At 40.8% G+C, this 24,586-nt stretch overlaps 1 protein-coding gene across 1 annotated transcript in view; it reads left to right on the top strand.

The window, feature by feature from the left end:
- BCL2L13 (BCL2 like 13) overlaps positions 1 to 24,586 on the top strand; it is a 41,177-nt gene that overhangs the window by 836 nt on the left and 15,755 nt on the right. The window contains exons 2-6 of the mRNA XM_038153392.1: positions 5,315 to 5,477; positions 14,128 to 14,238; positions 15,165 to 15,321; positions 17,308 to 17,377; positions 22,781 to 22,924. Coding sequence (XP_038009320.1) covers positions 5,351 to 5,477; positions 14,128 to 14,238; positions 15,165 to 15,321; positions 17,308 to 17,377; positions 22,781 to 22,924 — 609 coding nt within the window. The 5' untranslated portion in view covers positions 5,315 to 5,350. The remainder of the gene's footprint in view (positions 1 to 5,314; positions 5,478 to 14,127; positions 14,239 to 15,164; positions 15,322 to 17,307; positions 17,378 to 22,780; positions 22,925 to 24,586) is intronic.

Raw genomic sequence — 24,586 nt, forward strand, 5'->3', positions numbered from 1 at the left:
GCATGCAGCTTTCCCTTTTCTTCCTAGAAGAGAAATCACCCCGTTTGCCTAGAATGCTCACTTAATTGCGTTTCTGTCAAAGGTCAGCTACAGCCACTGTCCAGAAAAAGAACAATTATGTTTTCCAGTATTTCTACCCATTAAGTGCCACCAGAGGATCAGTAGTGGCTGCAGTATTGATTCATTTCCAGTAGGAACTGACATGTTTGAACTGAGCAGTTCTCAGTGTATTATAAACAATCTCTTAGTCATACCCTCATCCACACTTGGAAAAGTACTCCGGAGAATTTATCTCCCAAGCTGATCACAACTGGATGCTTTGGGTAGTCCTGCCTGTGATGGGGAAGTGTTTTCGGAGACAAACTGCTGCGAGGTTTAACTAGTCCACACATGCAGGTCTCACCCAAAATCCCCACACAAGCCTTCTGCTGAGGCTGCAGAGTGCCTGAACGTTTTCCATCTTGTCGATACGGGGTGTGGCTTTGTAGACCTGCGGCTCCTTGAAATTTGGCACCTTTGGTAAAGGGCACTGTGGATGCAGCTGAGCTGAGCGTGGCTGCCTGTTGCAGGGACCGATGTCAGGAAGACAACCCAAACCGTGAGCACGTCGAGGTCAGGAGGCCCTAAAAATGATTTAGAGCTGCAGCGCTGCTGTCCTGCCCTTGCTTGGCTGGGGCTGTGGGTGCGCTGCAATAACTCAGCAGCAGCAGGGGCTGTTCTGCCAGGGTGACTGGGTTTGTGGCCGGTGAGCGAGGCCTGGGCTCTAGGTGGGGAATGCATCCAGCTCTGGAATGTTTCCATTCTGGAGTGGAAGCTGAGGGCCGTGGTGCTGCTGTTTGGAGGAAGCTCCGGCGGCGCTGATGTTTCTGGAATCCGTGGGTGACGCTGGTCGCCTGCGTTTTATCTGTAAAAACCAGCTGAACTGCTCTGGGCACTAGAGCGGTGGTGGGGCGTTTTGGGGTTTGAATGATGCAAGTAAGCCCGTGGTGAGGCACAGTGGGGTTTTACAGATAGGGGCTGAAACGCAGCCCGGCCTCATGGCTGGGGATTATATTCGCTGTATTCATTGGTAGGCTTGTGCTGCCCATTATCCAATTTATAACTCTGCTGTGGATTAGGACGTGACAGATGGGGAAATGTCAGTCCTGCTGCAACTCCTGCTCTCTCAGGTCGCTTGAGCAGCTCAGCCCACATGAAACAAGTGACAGCAGGGCCGGAGGAGTCACAAGCTAAGTAAGCTTCAACAGGTATAGCCTTCTATCCCCCAAGGGTGCAGGAGCTGGGAAAGGTGATTTTTTTTTTGTAGGGAGTAATTGGTAATAGTGTTGATCTCTGTAGCTTTCTGAGGACAGTATTCCTGCAGAGATCTTGTTAAACCAGAAGCAGCCCTCTTGCCCTGGCTTTGAGACTTAGGGAGTCTGTGTAATGCCTTATTTTCTCTGCTCCGTTGCATCTCCTGTACAAGCTTGTCATTTTATACACTTTCTGGACTCTCTTCCATTTTGCTCCTTTAATGGAGAGCTCTCTTTCCTCTGATCTGGTCTCTCAAGCTTGTGTCCTTTTTCAATCCCCCTCATTCCTGAAAAATGGCCTTTTCTGAGATGTTTTCAGGATCTGAGTCAATATTTCTGTGTTTGTCTTTGTAAACAAAACCAGTCATTCTCAATCCTAAACGAGTCATTCAGTTACTGTGCTGTGGGCTTCTCTCAAAGGAGGACCAGTGATTCTCAAGTGCACTTCCACTCATGACATTCTTTTATGTGAATTTGAGGATTTCTTCCATTCAAGTTCCTAAGTCTCCTTTCTCATTTAATGATAAAACTGCCTCTCAAAATATATCCACCAAGGTAATTTTTGAATCATTCTTTCCCCAGGGAAACATCAGCCACTATTTAAATAAGCAGTGGTCTCATTCTCCCCCTTTCTCTGTTTTTTTTTCCCTCCTCCCCTCAGAAGTGCTGAGCTGTAATTTTTGTGAATTAGGCCTCCCTGTTGTGCTGCGCTGTTTTGGATATCATGCTTGTTTTGATCAACTTTTTTTATTTCATTTTCTGCATTGATTTGGAATTATATTTTGAAGAATAATCTGTTACATATCCAGACTTGTTCTTTGGTCCACAGCACAGTTTCTGGATGTCTCTGGACCATCTGTCAGGCTGATTTTTTTCAGGAGAGATCAGTTCAGGTTGTCTGGAAGGGCTCCCATTCACTGTGTAGGCATTGTGAGAAGCATTTGGATTTCGGGGTTATGGGTCTCTGCTGAACAAACCTGAACTGAAACATGCTGGGGAGCTTTTGCTTTTTGGGGAGCAGCATCTTTCCCACCTGGTGATGTCAGCATGTGGTGTGGTCTGAAAAGCAAATCTATTGTTAAAGGATTCTGTAGTCTTCGGAGCAGGTTTTTTTTTTTTTTTTTTCAGATCTTCTTGCTCTGTAAAAATTTCAATTCCAGAAGAGGCTCAAGGGTAGCTGCTGTGCAAAAGCTGTGGCTCTTCTCTGCTGTCGTTTCTTAGGTTTCTGAAGCAGGATGTGTTGCCTGTGGAGCACTTTGGGATGGAGGAGGCAGGACAGATGAAGTGTTGACTCCAAGTTTATTGTTTCCTTTGTGTATAATGTGCTACTTTGGTCCAAGCTGCAGCCAAGACACAACCCAATCTTTCTGGTAAAGGCTTTCAGGCATTTTTAATACGTGGAGCAGGAGGCAGGGCTGCCACAGCATGATCTTCATCAGAGAGCCCTTTTCTGTTTTCAGTACTGAATGAGTTTCAGAAGCTAGAGTTTCTAAAGGGAATAGTCAGCCAGTTTTACTCCAGTTCTTCTCCTTTTGCAGCTTTTAGTTTGGTGGTAAATTTTTCTTTGCCAAGCTACCTGCTCCCACGGCAGCAGTTCTGGTTCTGTTTATCCTCAGTAACCAGTGTACAGCTGCTGGTAATCTGAATTCCTTCTCAGGGAGGAGGGATTAGAAGTTAGCCCAGGCATCTTGAACAGCTAGACAGGCAAGTGCTTTTCGTTTGCTTTCTCGGTTTATTATTATTTTTATTATTTTTAATCTTGAGGCTCCATTTGCAGGTTGTTCTTTGGTTTTGGAACCTGATTCTTTCTTTTAGTCCCAAGGCATTTCCAGTGCAATCCATAATTCTCTTGAGAGGGTCCAATTTCTCTTCCTTGTATTTAGCATTTTGCTCATTCTAACTGCTTTAAACTTGATAAAAAATCTTCTAAATATAACTGCAGCTCACATTACTGAATTACCTGGCTCTTTCAGTGCCTATTCAGTAGCTGTTCTGTAGCACAATCTTCCTGGTGTGCTTTTCATTTACACATCCATTCTGGTGGCCAAGAATGGGCTACTGCTTGTTTGGGAATGACTCTTTGAAGTCCTGGAGAACTTCACTTGAAGAGTTTGTCAGAAACCCCTGGATAGAATTGTTTGATCCATTAAGTTGCCAGCATGTTGGAAGTAGCTATCCAGATTTCGCCAAACAAAACCAGCTAAAACATGTTGATTAATCTCAAACATCCTCTTAATCTCTTGCATGGCTTTTCTCCCACTTCCATGTTGTTGTTTGAGATTTTACTTTTTACCATGTTGTTTTTAATTTCCCTCTACTTCAGTTTTTCCTGCAGGTCTTATTTGGATATTTGAAAAAAAAGCAACAAAACAATTAGAGTGAAACAGGGAGGAGTTCTTTGGCCAGATGTTGCTGTTAGGTGTGGATTTCTGGTTTATGCTTAATAATGTCTGGGTGACAAATCCAGGACAAACAACCATCTGTTCTTCTAATCCCTCCAATGAATGTGGAATTTTCGCTGTTGATCGTATGTTTTCCATTTGATCTGTTGGAACAGTAAAATTAATTCCAGGCAAATTTGGTCACTTTTTCTGCATTGCAATTTTTGAGCATCACAGTAGCAAATCTGGGAAAGCGGAGAAAATATTCATGGGAGGCTTTGGGAAAGGGAGTCTCCTCAGAGCCTGCCTTCACCACGTGTTGTGGTTAAGGAAATGTTCAGAATCTGTCAGAACATGAGACTAATGGTCGAACTTCCATAAAAATCCATAGGCTCTGAGCCCTGACTTACCCTTCCAAGCATGGGATTTATTTTCTGTGGGGTGTTCTCCAGCTGTTTTGTTCTTGTAACAGCAAGGAATTAAGAAAGGCTGTGGAAAACTGACCCGTGCCAGCTGTCAATTTCTCTCCACCCTACTGAGGCTTGCTTCATCCTGTTTTTGGGCTACGCTTTCAGCTCGGGGTGTAAACTCAAAATCTAATATAAAACTTCATCAAAATGAATTAAATGCCACAAATATTGGGGAAAATTAACTGTGAAACTTACTGTCACTGAAGAAGCATCAGTACATCTCCCACCAGTGTGTTTAAATGGAACCACCCAACAATGGGGGAGCATTTCAGTCAAGGAGATGAAGAGCTAGACTCTTTGGAGAATGGCCACTCTCAAGTTTAGCACTCCTGCAAATATAACCAATTAAAACACAATTTAATCTAACAGAAAGACACTTGCCTGGTCTCTGACAACTTCTGTCCTTTTCAAGATTGTGACTTGGACTACTAAGATGCTTGTAGAATTGAAGGTCAGCCTTCTAAACACATTTGTGGGGGCAAAAAGTGCACTTTTTTGTTAGTCCACGACCCAAAGTAATTATAGACTCAGGATAATTCTAATTCTAAATGCAACTTTTTCATGTAAATGATATAATAGACTCAATAGTCCAGATTATTTAAAAGGAAAAAAAATCAGAAAATAGAATTACCTTTACTATCACAGTGAAAACTCTTCTATATCATATACACATTTTTTTACAAGGAACAATTTTTGATAATTCTTTTTTGGGCCCAAATAAATCTCTGCAGCCACACCAACATGACAAAAACCTGTGCTGGGGGACTGCTGGTTTTGCTTTCATGGGAGTGTGACCGTGGCAGGTCAGCGATTTTTGATAATTCTGTTTTGGGGCAATGGATAGCCCAGATAAATCTCTGCAGCCGCACCAACTTGACAAAAACCTGTGTTTGACAAAAACATGTGCAAAAACCCATGCTCATTTTGCTTTCATGGGAGTGTGACCGTGGCAGGAGTGAGAAATGCCACTGCTGGCAGCAGGCAGGAGCTGCGCTGAGGCACAGCTGGGCTCCCTCCGCATGGCTCTTATTAAAATAAGAATGCATAGGATATCAGGGCAAAAACCTGCCTGTTGCTTCAGGATTGTTACATAATTCCTTGTTACGTGTGGGTTCGTGACCTGTGGCAGTTACAAACCAACCAACAAAACCCTTTTCCTGTTCCCTCACAGCCTTCCCGGCTCCCCGAGCGCAGCACAGCCACCCCGATGGCGTCCGCTGCCGCCGTGCCTGTAGGATTGCACTATGAAACCAAATACGTCGTGCTCAGCTACCTGGGCCTTCTAGCACAGGAGAAGCCCCAGGAGCATCCTCCTCCTCCTCCTCCACCTCAAGGTAATGTTTGCATGTTCATCTCTAGCCACTGGCGTGCGCAGCTGGATTTGCAATTCGTTCTCGGGGTGTTTCTGCAGGGGCGCAGGGTGTGAGCCCGATGTCCGGTGTAATCAACCTCTGGGTTTATTCAGTGAAAAACCAATAATTTCAATTGAAAGATGAGAGGTGCTGATGGAAACAAAGCAGTTGGTGTGTAGATTGATGTTTTAATTTGAGCTACGCCAGGGCTGACTGGTGTTTAGGAAGCAAGTAAGTGGTTTTAGTCACTAAAAGAAGACATTCAGTTGTTTATGATGACAATTCCCATTTATTAAGCAGCTTGTGTTTTGTTTACATAGCTGCAATGAAAATTTGGAAGGCAATAGAAGCAGACCACTTGGAGAGGAAGTTATGGTTTTAATACGTGTTGATAGATATTTATTTTGTAAGCATTTGAAACTCAATAGTGCACACACACATATATGAAAGTATGTCTTGTCTGTTGAGCAGATAGTTCAGCTGGCAAGAGAAGAGACCAGTTGTTGTTTTAGTGACTAAAACCACTTACTTGCTTCCTAAACACCAGTCAGCCCTGACATAGCTCAAATTAAAACATTAATCTTGATGCTAGGATATATATTACCTTTGAATGGATATAGATATTACCTTTGGATGGATATATATTACCTTTGGATGGATAGATATTAACCTTTGTTGAGCCAGCATGAGAATTTCAGCCCATGCTTGCTATTTTTTTGGGACAAAGTGGAAGTAAGCAGGGGTGAGGTGATGTTTACTGGCATAAACTGAGTGGTGTCTTGAGCAATCTCCTGTGCTAAATAGTTTTGCCCTGTTGCTTTGAGGCTGCTGTTGTTGTCAGTCACTGCTGGTGCAGAGATGTGGCCTATGCTACTTCTGCTTATTTATTTATTTATTTATGCAAAGCCAAGGACTGCACGGAGTCAGATGTTTCTTCCAGGACAGGTTTATGGATAAAAGAGGGTAAATAAATAAATAGAAGGCAGAAAAAAAAAGAAGTTTGGTAGATTGTGTTTCACATAAAGCTAGGAGGTAAAACTGTTCTTTATTTTGTGGTGGCAAGCCTTTAAGCAATGTTGTTTGTCAGGATTGCCTGGGTGACTTGTCACTTCTTAATGATGTTTTAGTCACTACTAGTTCTGTGATTCAGAACTTATTCTGATGAAAGGAGACTTAAAAAAAACCCAAACCAAACAGAGACAGTCTTCAGAGTCCTTGTTTTCTTTGAACAATCATTTAAAAATGCATATGCTGTCATTTACTGAGCTTACCTGTCGTGAAGTGAGAAATTTCTGAAAAGAAAATATTTCAGCAAGGTAATGACAGAACTGCTTTTCAGTTTGATGCTAAATCACATTTCACATGCTGGTTATATTATTTATAATTCATTCAATTAATGTTGTGTAATTCATAGACTGTAATTCATAAATACCTTTGTGTATTTAAGGTATGTTTGCTTCTTCCACTTTGTCTGCATCTGTGGTCCATGAAAGGAGAGGCACCTTAGCTGTTTTGTAAAACCCTTTGTTGAAAAATGTGCTTATTTTAGCAATGACATCTCCTTCTGAACATCCCACCCGTTCATAACTGGAAATGTATTGAGAACACATAGAGGTTCAATGTGTGAGAGTCTGCTTTGTTCTAGAAATAGAAGATTCAGAAAGGAAAGTGCTAGTCTTAAAGCTTTTTAAAAACGATTTGGCTGTAGTCACCTTTGAAGTATTTGCAAATTGAGGTAAAACCTTTCATTTTCAGAATCAGTTGATTCTCATTACTGAAACCTCTAAGCTTCTAATCTGAATGACAGAGATATATTTAAACTCTCTAAAGAGGAAGCTACAAATTCTTAAATGAACATTTTGTAGTCACTTAGGAGGACTTTGCTTCTCAGGTATTGTTTAGATGTGTTAGCTTGTGTCACAGCAGTCTGTAGTTGGATTTGCTGCTAAAATACTCTATAGCGTTCATACTTTACAACTTCTAAAGAGGAAATCTTCCTACATTTTCCCCACCTCACTTCCCAAACCAGACAGTGACCACAATGTCTCCTCTCCTGGTCATGTTTCACTTTAATTAGGTCTGTCTTTCAGTGGTTTTGCTGCTTTCTGATCAAAGCCTTGGGATTAAATAATTTTGCCTCACTTTTAATTTGCCAACTTGTTTCTCACTCTGTTTTGTAATGCTTTGAATGGACTTCATGCTGTACTGAGCTAAGCAAACGCTTTATCCTTCTGCCTCAGGATTTGTTTCATTCTTTCCTAACTCTTCCTGGTGCTGATTTTCTGCCTCCCATGCTTCTGAGAGGTTTCTTTTGTCTGCTAGCTACATTTAAAAAACCCTTCCTCCTACTTTTCCTCGCCTTGTTTGTAATTAAGCAGTGTTTGAGCTGCTCTGCTGGGCTGTGCGTGGTTATTCCAGAGTGCTGTGTGCATCCCCATTGACCATGGAGCAGTTTCTGTCCATACCCAGTGTGTATCTCCTTGTTTGGCTCCTGGCTGATGCCTGCTTGCTGTAATCTGCAATCCCCTGGGAGGGGAGCACAGTCCATAATGGATCTTTCCTGCCCTGCCTAATGCACTGCTGGGAGGTGTAGCTGGGTGTTACAGTCCCCAGTGGGAGCTGAGAAACCTGTTAGAGCAAGAGATGGGAAAGCTGGGAAATGGAAATGAGCTGTTGTTGTCTGGAATCCCTTCTTGAGGAGGAGACTTCTGGGTTTGGTGAGACACAGGAAAGGTGACAACAGCACAGCATTCCTGCTTGTCAGTCTCTTTCCCAAGCACCGTCATCAGTTGTTGACACGGCACTTTGAGTGATCCCAAATTCCTTGCCTTGTAGGAAGATAGATTTCTGTGGCACTTCAGAACGCTGGTCAGGAATCCTTCTACTCTATGGCTGACCACTGATTTGTGAATTGAGAGGATTCCAATCAAAACCACCTGTCCTTAATCTTGTTTTGCTTTGAGTTGGTTATTGTGCTGACAGACTTTCCATGGGAGGCAGTGAAGCAGCAATTTTGCCTACTGCCTGTTTCCTTTCCACCAGCAGAACAAACTTCTGTGTTTCATTCATTGACTCTGCTTTGCAGTACTTTCTCTTCACTTGTTTTTATAGATCCAAATAAGACTGTGCTCCTGGTAAGTTTTCTGAATCACATTCAGTGTCACGGGAGTATCCAGGGAGACAAGTTTTAGCTTGCCCTGGTGGAGTTCAGCTCCTTGTCTGCCTGAGAGGGAGAGTGAGGGACTCCTCTAGAGGGCAGTTCAGTGCAGGAGCCCAGTTCCAGCCACCCTCTGTCACCCACTGGAGCATCTTCTGCCTTTCCATTGCATGTGTCCCAAACGTGGGAGATGAGGAAAAAAGGTGCCCTAGGTGGTGTTAGGATTTCTGTATTCCCTTGAGTCTCCTTCTACCGCAGTGTCCCAAATTTCAGTGAAGTTTCAACACTCCAGTTGAACTAGAAGGGGTATCTGGTGCATCAGAAACACCCAAAAACACCCAAGCAGAAAAGTGATCCTTCCCAACAGGAGTGCTACTGTATAATCTCTGCCAGAACTGCCTCTGTGACCATCATCTCCCTCTGTTTTCCTGCATTTTGTACTAGTTTTTTTTTTTTCTGGTGTACATCTTTCTGTTTCAAAAACTGAGATAAGAATAAAACTTTAAGATAGGTTGATAGATTTCCAGTTAAAGCTTCTCATTTTTTGCAGGCCTAATGTGCTTTGCAAGACTGATGGTTTTTGGAGGGTTTTTATTCAGTGAATAGAAAATTCAGAGAAATTACATAGAAAATTACATTGCTGGGTTTCCTTTTGGGTCTCTTGGTTGGTCTTGGTTTTGTTGCAAGAAGGATGGCTTCAATAACAAGCACTAAAATCACTTCTGGCTTCAAGCAAATAAGGTTGATATCAATCAACACCTATGAGGTGTTGATGAGGACTTGGGAATTTTTATTTTGCTATCTTCTTTTCAGCACAGGGACTGAAGAGAGAGCCATCCACAGTATTGCAGGCTCCTGAAGAAAAGAGTTTTACTGGGCAAGCCAGTCTTTAAACATTGTAGCTCTACAGTGTTCTGTAATGGATTTCAGTGTCTCCAGAGGTAAACCCAACAGATTTAAGTGGCCAGTGCTTTGAGAGATTTTTGCTCTTAGTTTTGCCAGAATAGTGATTCTGCATAACAGTCACTGCAGTTTATTTAAAGCCAAATCCATTAGCAGTATGTTCTGTTACTTTTTGGTAGGTGAACAAATCAGATGAATTGATAAAACACATAGAGTAGCATCACCTGGGTAATTCAGTGTGGTTTAAGGCAGCAGGTGAGTGCCTATATTTAAAATGTGTGCAAGCTCTCAGCTGTCTGTTCATTAGATGTGGAGACATGGTTTGTATTTTTTTCAGAACTCTTTTTCATACTTATAAGTACTGGTTCAGGCATAGAAAATAATTATTGAGTATTGGAAAACATCTTTACACTTTCCCCCTGAAGTCACTCTCATTACAGAAGCTTCCACTGTGCTGCAGTTGTTAGCATTACTAACTTGTCCAGTGAGTCAGAGTACTTTGGTTTTGTGATTCAATGGATTTGTATTATAAATGTTTCTTTATATTGTATCAAGGAGTGACTTTTGATGTATTTCTCTATTTTAATCTACTTCCCCATTGCTTGACACCTTCCCATGAGATTGTGGCTATGACAAACGCTGTGAAGAAAAGTAGATTTTTCTGTGTTTTTCTTAACAGAATGAAAAATCTTAAATAATCCCTTAATTTACAGAGCATCTGAAAGATTTATAGTCACTGCCACTACTGCATGGTGACATAGGTTAGTCAAGAGGTGAGCAAGGTTTTGACAGTTTTACAGTTTCCCTGAGGGGCATGCTATCCACAGCACTTTAATCCAATTACGGTGCACAATGTCCTTTTGGCCATTTGTTGTCTTTTTGGAATTACCATCTGAAGAGCTCTATGGAGTTAGTGATCGAGCCATTTTCCTGGCTTCCCACGCATGGTGCCTGCTGTTGGCTTGTAGGAAACTGAGTTTTTGAGGTTGGTTTTGGGCTGTTTGGGCTGTAAAGATTCACATTGTAGGTCAGAGCAGTCCAGTTCATGGTAATAAGGAAGTTATTCCTTTAAATGAGGCAGGGAAAAGGAGCTTTTTAGGGTGTGAATTCCCACTTGATTAAGCTTCCTCTCTGCCCCCCCCCAAAAAAAAAAAAAAAAAGGTGTTAATTTGGAATATCTTGTATTTTTTTAATATTTTAGACTTTTTCAGTTTCTTTTAAGCTGAGCATTCTTATGGTTTATAAAGAGCTTCTTTTAAACATTTTTGAAATCAAGGGCTACATCCATTTGTGGCAGTCCATGGTCTGGAGTTTGCTGGTGTAATGGATGTATTTTCACTAAAGGAAACAGATAAATACATTTGTAAAGAGATTTTGTATATCTTTGTCACTTCTCAGAGCTTACAGTAATTTTAGAGTCTTACTTAATGTTTTAAAAAGTGTGAGATGTTAAAGAAATCTTACTGTCATGCTGAAAGTAAATTTTTAAGTCAACTGGACAGAAGTTAATATAGAGACCTAGGAGAACATAAAAATTAAGATCTTGCTAAATTAAAATTACAGGCATGAAAGAAAAAAATATCAGGAGCAATCTGTGGCATCAGTGGCTTTCTTTTCCAATCATCCTTCATTCTCTTGAACTAAAAAGGCATAACGTCTTTTCAGTCTCTCCCTATGGTCCCTGTTGTCCCTTGTTAGCTGAAATTTTGGCTCAAGCACTCTAGAGTGAGATGTGCAGACTCTGTAGCTCTGATGAATGACTTCCACCCCTCCTCCTCCTCCTGGCCTCAAACCTGGCAAACAGGTTAGTCTTGTATTGTTCTGAGCTCCTGCAGTTTTACTGAAGTATTACATTTATTTTAGTAGTCAGATGCTCCCTGATGCAGTGCTTGATGGACTTTCAGAACACATTTTCCTCTGCTTTTTAGGTTACTTCCAGATACCAATGTTCACTTTGGCACAGTTATGTTCCTGTTAAGATTTTGGGTTTCAGGTATCTGGAAGTAACAGAGGAAAATGTGTTCTGAAAGTCCATCAAGCACTGCATCAGGGAGCATCTGACTACTAAATGAAACCCAAAATCTCAACAGGAACATAATTGTGCCAAAGTGAACATTTATTCCATAAATAGAAAGCAGAATGCACTGACTTGGTTGTGTAAGAACACTCAGCAGAGTGCCTCTGGGCTGGGAAGAGCCTTGCAGGGTTGCTTTACCAAAAGCCCAGAAGATGCAAACCCATTTCTTGAGCTCAGGAAAGCATTCGGTGCTTCTTATGTCTCTTGCAAACACTATTTCTGGTGTGACCATTTGCATCCTTGATAATGAAAATATATTCTCATCTAAAATAAGCTGGTTTTACTGTTTTCTTCTACCTGTCTGTGACTTGGAAGTTGGGTAATTGAGACAAAGATACCCCTCACTTAGGACCTTTGCTGTGTGCAGTGTTTGCTGGTAGCAGTCAATGTCCAGGAGATGCAGAAAGCTGGAATCCATTCTGAATGAGGGGAATAAACAGTGCAAAGTCACTGCTCTGGGAGGGGTGGGGTTTTGATGTTCTGGCATGACTGAACAGTCAGGTGCTCTCAGAATCAGCAGCTGCTGCAGAGTTGTGGGTGTTGGGAGATGGAAAGCATTGAGCGCAGCGCTGATTATCTAAACAGCTCTTTTGTACACGGGCAGCAGTGGAATTTCTCCTCCTTCCATTTTCTGGGTGACTTCTTATCAGGTATGACAGCCTGTCACGGGTGATCATTGTCACGTTAGTCCTGTGAGAATGGGTGCTCCTCTGTCCTTCCAGGCTCAGGGACAGCACAGGTTCACACAAGGGGTGCCACTTGCACACACTTGTTGCACTTGACTACTTCAGAGAAGAAGCCACTGACAGGGCCTGACAGGGCATTAACCAAAAGGAGGAACAGTTTGCTCCTGTCTGGAATTCATTACTCAGGCTGGCAGAGATGCTGCTTGGGAAGGGATTTAAGAAGCTCAGTAAAGTTATTCTGAACACGTGTGGTTAAGTCAAATGGAATTAAAGTGACTGGACACAGAAATATATGAAAACCTTTTATACTGACTTAAGCATACTTTGGTTTAGAGGGATCCTTGTGCTGAGTTTTTAAGCATTAACACATGTTCAATGGGTTGATACTGTGGATTTTTAACATATTTTTCAATTGTAGGAGACCTTGAAAGCTTATTGTCTAGTTGTTTTAAAATGCACAATGTACTTCACTAGTGTGTAGTTATCTACACATCTGTGTGTGCTAAGTGCTTTTACAGTTTTCACACACCCTTGTATGAACTTTAGTGATTATATGTGTCCATTGTGGAAGAAACAGGAAAGCAAGACGACACTTAAAGTGAGTTCCAGCAGAGGAACAAACCAAAGGAAGCGGGTCACAAGGCTGTCATTCATGAGACCCCCAAATTATGATTTAGTGCCTTCAAAACAGGAATGAAAAAAGATGTGCCAGAAAGCTCCCCTGGCTGTCACAGGACTTACCCGAAGATCTGGGTGTGAAGTGAAAGGAGGAGGAGGAAATTGAGTCCGATGACACCAACGTTACAGATACAAATCTTTTCCCTTTTTACTTTCTTCAGCTGAGTGAAGAATGTCTGTAGAGCAGAACCTCGTCTGGATGTCTGGGTAGCCCTGAATGTATGTGCAGAAAGGGTGGGAAATTCAGATGTCCTGAATACCTGGGTTTATTTGGAAACAGTTTTGTGTCTCTTGGTACAGAATAATGATTCAGATGACCGAGAGTCTGTGTAACCCTGAGTGATAAGGCTGAAACAACTTCTGTTATCAGTATCTAGAGTCAGCACATAGAAAATGTATTATTTGTGATCCCAAACTATGGCATGTGACTTCTGGGGATATGTAGCCATTTGAAATTCCTAAATTTCTTGGTTAAGAGAGGAGAATTGGCAACTGACTGACAATTGTGAGGTCTTTTGCCTCAAGTCTTGTGAACCCAGTGTTGAATCGTGGCCTGTGGACTCCTCATGGCCAGGGAAATGATGCACACTTCACAGGCTTCAGGATTCCTCATTGATGTCATTGCATAGTTGCTCTGAGAATGTTGTAGATTTTGTAGGCATCAATATAAATTTTATATTTTGCTGCTAAAAATCAAGCTTATGCCAGCCTGCTTTGTTTTGGTGTAGTTTGATAATAAATGTATTAGGTGTAATGGCTGATTGTTGATGTGCCTTGGTTTGCTTTCGGTCTTAAATTGAAGATGTTGCTTTTAAAGTTCCCATGTATCCTGTTTGTAGCTTTACGCTTTACAGTTCTTCTTCTTTTTCTTTCTTTATTTTTTTTATTTTTATAATTTTATTTAAAGCACCAGTTCCACCTTGAATAGGCCTGGAAATTTTATCTGTTTCTGGGTTCATGTAATAAAACTTTTGTAATAAGTCCTCTGGAGGGATCATACTTGTTGCTGTCTGAAATCCAACTTTCACCTCAAATTCCTTTATATTTAATATTTCAATACCATGTTCCATTACCTACCTTGTTTGAAACATGAAATTAAAACAATTGAATGATTTCTCTGCTTTCTTTCAGGGACTCAACAACAGCTTATGGCACAACCTGCTCTGGAGAAAGAGGCTTTGGAGAAGATTAAAATAGAAATCGAGGAGGAGCTAAAACGTCTCGATGAAGAAATCTTGGAAGGTGCTCTTCAGCTTTTCCAGTTTCAATCCATAATCTCTATGCACTGTAATGGTGGTTAATTTGTAACAGGTACTCCAGTTAAAGAGATTTTTGAATGCCTTGAATCTCTTTATCCTCCTCCCCCCACAAGATTTGTACACATTGCCACATGGAGTAAAATAGTTAAACGTTACCATTTGGAGTGGTGGAGCCTGGCCAAAGCAAACAACTGGATGACATTTAATAGTCTACTATAAATAATGAAAAGTAAGCAGCCCTTAAGCTGCTGTGCTTGATGGCAGAAGTCCTCAGGAGCTAATATGTCAAGGAGTGTGGACTTAAACCTTCAGATTTCTCCCTTCCACCAGGTTTATTTTTTGGGATATGCTTTGACCTGTAGATGTGGCTTTTATAGGACTCCCAATCAGGAATGATTTCAAACCCATCTTTGCTTTGCATGTGTGTTGCAAATCAGAAATCTGAAATGGAAACACTCTAGAGCTGTTTAAGTTCTTTCATATGAGCTTTCTTAGAAGTTTTAAACTGAGAAGGGAAAGGTTATATGAACAAAATAATATTTAAAAAGCAGATACTCTAGGACTGCTGCAGAGATGTGTGTGTGGGCCAGTTTCCTGTGAGAAGATGCCAGGGTTGGCATCAGCTTAAAATGGGAGAATAGCTGCATATTCAGCAAACTGGCTGGTTAGGATGCAATTGTGAAACAAGAGCTGGTGGGGGAACGTAGCTCAGTCATCTCTGCCTTGTCAGTAGCACTTTCAGAATGTATTTGGACATTTTTTACTGTGATTTGTTCATTGCATGCTTTGAATACAGAGCTGTGATTTTTTTCATCCCTTATGTAAACTGTGTAAACTGCTGGGATAAGAAATCTGAGACTGTTGATGTTCTTCTGTGAATCTTTGATTTTGTGTACCTTCTTCTCTCAGCCTTTACCACGACAGGGTTTGACTGCCACACTTCCCCAGTGTTCAGCCCTGCCAACCCAGAGAGCTCAATAGAAGACTGCCTGGCTCATCTGGGGGAGAAAGTGTCCCAGGAATTGAAGGAACATCTGCACAAAGCACTGCAGAGCTTGCTTAGCAAGTGAGTTTCCATTTGCTTTTCCAAAGGTGTTTCCTTTTGCACTGTGACTGCTGCTGAAATGCTGAAGTTGGGACTGCATCTTGTATTGCATTTCTTTATTTTTCAATCTTCCTTTATCTGGCTGGGGGCTTTTTTTGTGTTTTGTTTCGTTTTACAATGCGATGTGCAAATACTTCTTTCTGGTATTTGCCCTTTGCAGCAGTGTAAGTTCTAAAATTTTTCTAAGCTTTGGTTGCTGAATTTTTGAGGCTGCTTCAAGCAGTTTGAGTTGCTGGTGAAACTGGCAGCTGCCATTTCATGAATGCTGGGCTGTAGCCACATTAATGTCCTTAGCCTTATAGCTAAGAGTGGAGCTGAAGGTTTGTTTGTGGTCTGGCCCATGGTGAGAGTTTCCTGGAGAGGATGGTAGTCACAGACCTTGTGACCACCCTTCAGGTGCACCTCTGAAGCAGCTGTGGGCCCCTGGGCTAACCTTGGTGCCTTAACAGCTGTCCTGCCAGGTTAAGCTTATTGTGTAACACATTGCAGTTGGCATGCTGGTATCTTAATTAATGTCTTTGCAAATTGGTACAATTGTTGTGGTTGCTTGGTTTTCTGTTATAAATTATGAGCCTGAAATTTAATGGATCTACATGAACTATTTGAGGCTTTTCTGAGTGACCTCCAGAATGTGTTGGTAGAGAGCTGGAGTGGGAAGGTGCTGCTTTAGGAAGAGTTGCATAAATGCAGCCATGCATTTAAGTGATTCCAGCCTGTTGATGGTCTGATGTTCTAGGCTTCATATGTTTTCTATAGGAAAATACTTACTTTCTAAATAATTTTTTGTTTTTGCATGTACATACATAAAGTCAGAAATGCCCGTGAAACCGTGTTGCCTTTTTCTGAGGCAAACTAGAGTTACTGTTTAATCTCTTTATAATACCCTTCCTGCAGCTGTTCCTGCTCTTCTCATCCCACTGATTGATTTAGATTTGGTTTCAAAGAATTAATGTGCCTAGCAAGTCAAGAGAATGCCCTTAAAATGACAAACCCAAATTATGTTTTCCCCACTGTGCTTTAACTCAGTTCCTTTCCCCCTGTTGCTAGAACAGTGCTATTTGATGCAATACTAATAACTTGACTTTTATTTTCCTGCCCTCTGATATGCATATAAACAAGTGTTAGGGTACAGTTGGCTGTTAGATCACGACAGGTTCCTGGAGCTCAGTAAGCAGTTTTCTGTCCAGTGCCAGTTACCACTATTTCCATTAAACTGAAGTCTGAACTTGCCTTTTGTAATGATCTGGGCTGACAGCTGCTTTTGAAGCAGTGCATCTTCTGCTGTCACTTGGCAGAAAGCCTTTGCTGTTATTGACTCTTAGATGCCAAATGATCTTGGAGAAAAGAGTATGGAAGAGAGGAATTTCATCATCCCAATTCGGAGAAGTAGAGATGTGGTAAATCTAGAATAGAGGTACCTAGTGAAGTATGAAGGGTTTTGTGATCAAAAGTGCTGTTTCTTGCAAATAAAGGTTTCAACTGTGACATGTTAATGCAGTCAAACAGTCTGTGTTAGTCCATAGCCTATACTATTTATAAAATATTTCTCTGCATTGGCCTCTAGCTCAGGTACAAATTTCTTAGTGGAATTTTTCTCTTTAAAATCTTAGATTATAAAAAAAAAAAACATAGGCAAGATCTTAGAAATTTTCTAGCATGTCAGAGAACCTACTTATGGAATTTCTTTTAAGTTGTAGAGTATCAAATTATTAGGAAATTTACTTAAGTAGGTATATCAAAGTGTGTAAGTGGGAGAAAGGTGATGCCTTCCTGACCCTGTCTGGTGCTGCTGTTTTATGTCCCGAACCACAAGACTTGTTAGCTCTCGAAAATGACTTGCTGTAATACATGTGCAAATATTTTGTTCTCTGGAAGCTGAGAACTTTCTTTTATTCACGTTCTTTTGTTTCCTTTTTATAACTTTCAGTGTTGGTTTAACTTCTGCAGGCCGGTGACGTATCAGGAGTACCGGGAGCGCACGCAGGAGGCGTCTGCTCATGCCAGCGGGTGGAACAAGGTACCAGATCAGTCACCTGCACTTGGATGTGTCTTGTGTCTCCTTGATGTCCATATTGTTGGTACTAGCTACAGCTGTGCTTCTCAGAGGGCCAGAAATAGAAAGAACTTGGTTTTAGTGAAGTAGAAATAGAAAGAACTTGGTTTTAGGATGAAATAAATGGCACTCTCAGAGTGGTAGATGTGCATTTAGTGGATAGTTTTATAGATAATTTAGCTAGAAGTTACTGAATGGAAGGTTTGGTCAACCTACCTTTGAGTGCAAATATAGAGTTCATAAGAAAGCATACACATTTTAGTGAACTAATGAAATTTGATCCTAATATCAATGTACAGTATGTTGCCTGTATAAGAGCAGTAAGCCCATTTTTTTGGCAATAAGCCAGGCACTGCTGGGTAAATTAAAATGCAAGCCTTTCATCACTGCTTGATTTAGCAATTAGTTGACATCAAACTAGGAAACATGCACTAGGCAGAGTACAGAATGTGATTTCTCCATATCAATACTCTAAACTCTTTTATTGGATATCTTCCTTTAGTTTGGTAAAATGGAAAGTTAGACATGTTGCTTGACTTATTTTTTTTTTTAAATTCCCAAGAGAGGTTAATTCATGCAGCAGTTTTGGAACGAAATCTGAGATGTTTTTTTCATAGCACTTCTCTGCTCTTTCTCTGCTCCAGTGTCAGGTTTAAAATAAATGTAAAAAAGAGTGCTGAACATGGTGAAAATAAAAATTTACAGTATCTTTATGATATTTAAATTGTTCAGAAAACATAGGGATGGTGTTCTTACCTGGTTTCAAGAGTAGTTATCTCAAATGATAGGAATCTTCTTTTTTAAACAAAATGCAAATCTGTAAGTGAATTTTCTTGAATTACTTTTAATGTAGAATGAGTAGATTACTCTTCCCAGATTCATCTTTCATTAATCATTCGAATTCATCACTGTAATCATTCTCTGATGGGTTCAGTGGGCATCAAAAAAGAATGAAAGAATGAAATAACTACTCGCAAATGTAGTCCCAATTTGAGTGTTAAAATGTAGTCTTAAATTCAAAATAGAAGAAATCTTTTCCCCCTCTTTACATTTTTTTTTCCAGAAAAACTTTTTCTTGACCAGATTTCCCTGCTTACTTCAGAAACTGTTCATCTAACCAAGGGTGTGGGCCCTTGTAAAGCAGTTTAATAAACATTGCATGACAAGTTACTGCCCATGGCTCCAGCAATTATCATTGCTTTATGTGTGTGCTCTTTCAATTTGTCATCTTGTGATTCACAGCATTTTGGTTTAAACAACCATGAAATCTGATTATCGAGAAGGTGGCTTAAGCTAGCACATTTCACTTTTCAGCTGGTGAAAGCTAAAACCAAGCAGAAAACCAGTCATTGTGGCTCAGCTGGCAAGGGAGGAGGTGCATGGGGCTTCTCAGGTCAGTGTGCTTTGGGTCCCCACCTCCTGAAGATGGATGAATCCTCCTGGCTGGATAAATGGGCTGCATTTGAGGCTTTCTGATCCAGCCTTCATTGCTGCTGCATTCCTGCAGCCCCTGGGGCTCAGGATTTCAGTGGATTTCAGTCCCCATCAGTTGTGCTGGAGAGCATCATCCAGAACATCTTTGTTCTGCTTGCCTGTAACATTTGCTGCTACAAAACACACAGTCCATATGAAAATGCCATAAAAGCAAACCTTAGTAGAAGTTCTGTACCCCAGCACAGCATCTGTTTGTATTGTTTTTCTGGTAGCTTGGAGCTCCAGGAATGCCCAGCAGTTCCTTCAATAAGCCTTGTTTTGAGGACATGCATTAAATTTGTGTTGGTTTCATTTCCTTTTAATTTCCTTTATCATCTTAATCAGAATTGTGTTTTGTAACAGAAGAAATCTAGATGCCTTTCCTGCCATCTCAGCTCAGCCTAGTTTTTACTCTAAAGAAGCTGTTAGAAAAACATGTTGATGTTGAATTCTGTAAAGGACAAGGGTCTTCATCTTTTATTTGAAATAAGGCTCTCATTTAAAAAACCAAATTCCAAACCACCTCAGACAGGGAAAATTAAATTTCTGTAATAAAATGAACATAATAAATTTTTAAAAATACTGCACTGCTGAGTTTTTACACTTTTTGCTTAAAACTGAATATTATATAAATATATCCAGAATGCATAATCCCACTGTTGTGCATCATCTGAAAGGATAACAGATATTGGTATTGAGAGCCAATTGAACTGGTGAGTGGGATAGCAATCATCTTAGTGTCCCATTCTTACTGATTAATGGGGGCAAAGAATAGTGCAACAAAAATATAAGAAATAATCATGTGAAGAATTGGATTGATTTTAAGTTGAAATAGTCAAAACGTACACAGAACTGCAATAATTTTGAATATAGCTTCCTCAAAAAAATACAGCTTCCTCTGAACTTTCTTTGTGTCTTTTTTGTGTACATTTAAATTTGTAATATTGTACAATGGCATTGCAATAGTGTAGTGGACACAGGAGTTTCATTTACACAGTCAGCTGTCTTCTGATGGCAAAGTGGGTTTTATAATGATTCTTTAGAAGTTTTCTCCTGCCAGCTATTTTCTGTGTGTGTTTTTCTTCAGTCAAAATATAAACAGCCCCTAGCATTCCGTCCCAGGCATCCTGGTGGAGGGAGTTGCAGTTGCTTTGAATTGCAAAGGCTGTATTTTTACTTTGTTCTGCTTAAATCTCACCACCATTCAAACAGCTGCTCTTCTGTACACAAAGGTGCTGTTAACCTTCGTGGAAATACTGTGAGGTGGTTTGTTTTGTGAATTCAGGGCCAGTCTCTCCTGTTGGTGCTGGTCTCAGAGGCAGGAGTGTCAGAAATTTCAGCAGGAAGGGAAAGCTGGGTGGTGTTTGTTGGTCTGTGTGGGACTGGATGGTAGAGTTTGAGTTTGGTCCCTCACTCTGAGCCCTGAAGAGGCTTGCTGAACTTGGTGTGAACGGGTGGATTAGGCATCATGTTGGCAAAGGGAGAAGGCAACAATCATTCACTATGCCAGCATTTTAGCTCCCTTCCTTTCCCAAGCCTTTCTTTCTTTAGCCTTCAGCCTCATTAAATGTCAAATATGTTGAGATCTCAGTGTTCACGCTGCTGTAGAGTGATGTGGGCGTGCCCAAAGCCTCTGAAAGATCCCCAGCTTTGAACTCGAGTTTTTTTGATTCCCCTTGACACCTCATCTTGACCTGTTCCTTATATCTGTGCACTGTGATCTTGCACCTCTTCTGCCTCCGAGTTGAGATTAGTTGTCAGAAACTCAAAAACCCCCAACACTTCTAAAAGTCAAACACTTTTAAACTTGTGGCACCGTGACACATCCCTGGTGAAGTGTTCACAGTTAGCAGTGTTAGCTGTTCAGCACAGAACAGCAGTACTGTAACCTTCTTGTAGGAAGTCAGCTGAGACTCCATGTTCTTAATGCAGGAAAAGACAATTCTTTATTCACACAACTCATACAGTTTTTAGAGGCTTTGTGTGCAACTTTAATTTGTTAACAGCTTTCTTGCCAATTACTCTGTTAGTAAGAGATATTTTACTTGTCCATCAAATCTCTATTCTTGAATCGTTTCCATATTTTCTTCACTGATTCCCATGGGACAGATTTATTGTTTATGCAGGTGCTAGTTGTTTTTCTCCCCAAGAATTGGTTGTTGTGTTAACAAACTTCTCATACCAAGATTGTTTTTGCATGGGAACTTACAAAGAGTACTTATCTGCACTTAGAAGTGACAGGTCAGCTATTAATGACCTGATCTTATGAGGCCTGCTCTGCTAAATTCTTTTATAATATATTCTAAATATAATAAATGAATAAATATAAATTCTTTTATAAATTATTTTATAAATTATTTTATAATTTTTTATAATTTCTCTACCTGTCTGCAACATAACCTGCTCTTGCTAAATAATTTTATAAAATATTTGAAATATAATAAATATATTATTTCAAAATATAATAATATATTCTAAATTATTTTATAAATTCTTTTATAAATTTCTTTTATAATTTCTCTACCTGTCTGTGACATAACCTGTCTGCCACACTTTTGGACTCCTTTGTTAATCAGCTGGAGCATCTTAAATGTATCACATTATGGGCATTTTTAGGCCTGTCTGGTTTTAGTATTCAATCTCAGTGTGATGCCACCATGAATTTAGTACAAATCTCAATTTCAGCTTACTTTGCCTATTCATCTTCCTCCAGCTTTGCACACTGAGGTGTGATTGCTGGTAATAGTAGTGCAGGAGATTTACAGAAGAGAAAACCAGGCTGATGGGGGAAGAGACTGGAGAGGGAAGGAGGCATTAGGAGTGAGTATCAGCAGAAGCTGAGTAGAGCCTTCATCTCCCTTGTGCAGCTGGGAAACAGCATTCCAGTCTGCACAGTGACTAGATGTGCAGTGCAGTTGCCTCAATTAAAATGCAGTAAAACAAATATTTTTCTCTCGTGTCATAATAATGCTCTTTCAGATGCTAATGACTTCAGTTCATGCCAGTTTCCTGACCTTGAGGAGGTGCTGCGTATGAACAAAGCCCAGAGGGCCACTTGCGTGCTCTGTGAGAATCAATTTAGAGTTGAAAAGTTCAGCTGCATGTTGTTTAGGTAAACAAAAACATAATTTCAGAAGGAAGTGTCTGGAACCGTATAATGTGAAGGAGGTGGATTCACAAAGTCTTGCATCTTCCAGAGCAATTTAGGTTAAGGCTGAGCATTCAGTTTAAAGGTTTCTAAAGAGGAATGGGAGCAGGAAATGAGGGAGGAAGATCTCTCTGTTCAATTTGGCATCAGCAAGAGAGTTTGACATGGAAAGGGCTTTGTGCTTGTCATTTTAAACATGTTTGTAATGCTGTGCTGCTGGGTGGAGGTGTTTGCTTCTGTCCTGCCTCAAAGCTGTGTGAAGTTCTAAAGAGACTGTCTAGTGCAGTGTCCCTGTTCAGGAATGTGTATGAGTTTGCTGTTTGCTCGTGGATGCATATCCCTTTGAGCTATTTATGATGTTGTGTCTTTCCACCTCTGGGGTAGCAAGTTCTGGACCTGTTCTGCTTCTCTACCTGAATCCTGTGCTGGGAAAAAAGTGGGGCTTAAGAAAACACTGCAGTGGTGTTCTGTGAAATTCTCTTAGATTAATTCTAAATGTGAAATTCTCATAGTCTAATTCAATTAGACTGTGGGTTTTTGCTTAGCAGATTAAGTGTTTCCTTTTTAATGCATTTTATTGTGTGTTTGCCTTGTGTCTTCTCAGAAATGAAGTGTATCCTCCCTGGTACATTTGGACTTGAAGGCTCAGGCCTTTTCTGTGGACACTTGAATTCTGTTCTAGCTGCAAAGTAGTATTGATAATGCTTTCTGTATTTATTTATTCACTCTTTTTTTTTTTCTTGAAGGTCTTGGTGCCCCTGGTTCTGTTACAACAATTTCTGATGGAGCTGACCAGACGGGGCCAGGAACCACTGAGTGCCCTTGTGAACTTTGGGGTGACATATCTAGAAGATTATTCTGCAGATTATATCATTCAACAAGGAGGATGGGTAAGAAGACCTCATTCTAAGTGTGATCCTGGTAGGAGTGAAAGCTAAGAGGGGCTGCTAGAAGTAAGCAGATGCAAGGAGGAATGACTCAGAAAAAGAAACAAAAAAGTGCTCAGGAGATCAGGACCAGAAAGGGATCTTGGGCAGTCATCTATTTCTCTTCTCTGCCCCGAGGCAGAGCTTTCTTTCACCCATTCATTTCTGATGTTGATATCAAAGACCTGAGTGATTGGACTCCACAATTCCCCCAGGCGGTCTGTTCCAGTTCTTTGCACAGTTTGTTGGATCGCTGTTGAAATTGGAGAGGTCCTTAGGTGTCAGATAACAATTACTTTTCATACAGTGTGTGTTAAGGTGCTAGTTTGTTGCAGTATGGTAAGCTTTGTGCTGCCCTGTTAATATACATGGAGCACTGCATTTGGAAGCAGAAACCTGTAACAAGAGGTTCTATACCTGAGAAGCTCCTCTTTTTAATGGTGTCTTCATCCTCTGGTGACTGCTGCAAAAGGCATATGGGTTTTTTCTTCCTCTTAAATATCAGAGAGTTTCTTAGCAGGTAGGTAATTGGGGAGCACTTCATACAGAAATGTCAACAGGTACTAATTTGTTTTTATAATAAGTGATAAAATAGCTAAAGCATATTAGAGTTTATAGCTGTATAGAAACACGCACAGAGTAAGCAATCGGGATTTCTTTGTGCTGCATTTTTCCTTGTAGAAATCTTTAATTCATGGTAACCAGTGTTCCTGAGTCATGGCATGCTGAGAAAGTTTCATTTAGAAATACTTCAGAAAGGCAGCTCACAGCTGATGAGCTGGGTCTTGAAGGCTGAGCCTGAGATTACTGGGTTTGGGAAGAATGCCAGGTTTGAATGGAATTAATCTGGGATTTGTGAAATGGCTCCAGCAAGCTGATTTTTTTTTTTTTCTAAAAAGAAAAGCTGTTCAGGAAAAGCCAGTGATAAAAAAGTACTATTAGGAAAAAATCTCTTTCAACAGTTTCTTATATTTCAAGAGTTTACCTGAGGGGTTTTTTGGAAGAGTAGCTTGTTCCAGAATTTCTGCACCTTCTTTACCTGTTCCCTTCCTGGCAGCTATGGAGAGCAGTTCTCAAGGCCTGTGGGAGGGATTGTTTGTCTTCAATGGACAGAAGCACTAACAGCACACAGCCAAATGACCTTAGGTCATTTGATAAATGCACTCATATCTCAAAAGTATTTTCATCCCAGGGCAGGCCCTTACTTGCAGCTTTTTTTTTTTTAACACAGATCAATGTTAGTACTTCTGTGCTTTTCTGCCTTGTGTTTGACCTCCAGAAGGGCTGTGCTGTGTTCTCCAGCCCCTTTTTGAGGCCTGCTGTAAGCACACTACTTCATAGAGGTCAAAGCTTCTGAGAACAAGCAGCTTTCCAGCACGGCTGTCTTGGTGTCTGGCTGGCTGTGCAGGGATGTACAGATCCGGGTGGGGGTGTCCAGTGAGCTCCCAGCTTGTCTGTGCACATCCAGCCAGGCAGAAAATCAGACTGACACGGGCAGTGCAGCAAACAAGCCAGAGCTATTTTTGAAACAGCACAAGAGGCGAGGAAAGAGACTAGGTGATGAAAATCCTTTCCAGATGAATTAATGTAGCTGCACTAATCTTTGTGAGTTGCTCTGGGGATGGG

The sequence above is a fragment of the Motacilla alba genome, chromosome 1A (genome assembly GCF_015832195.1).
Source record: "Motacilla alba alba isolate MOTALB_02 chromosome 1A, Motacilla_alba_V1.0_pri, whole genome shotgun sequence".
In the NCBI taxonomy this organism is placed as follows: domain Eukaryota; kingdom Metazoa; phylum Chordata; class Aves; order Passeriformes; family Motacillidae; genus Motacilla; species Motacilla alba.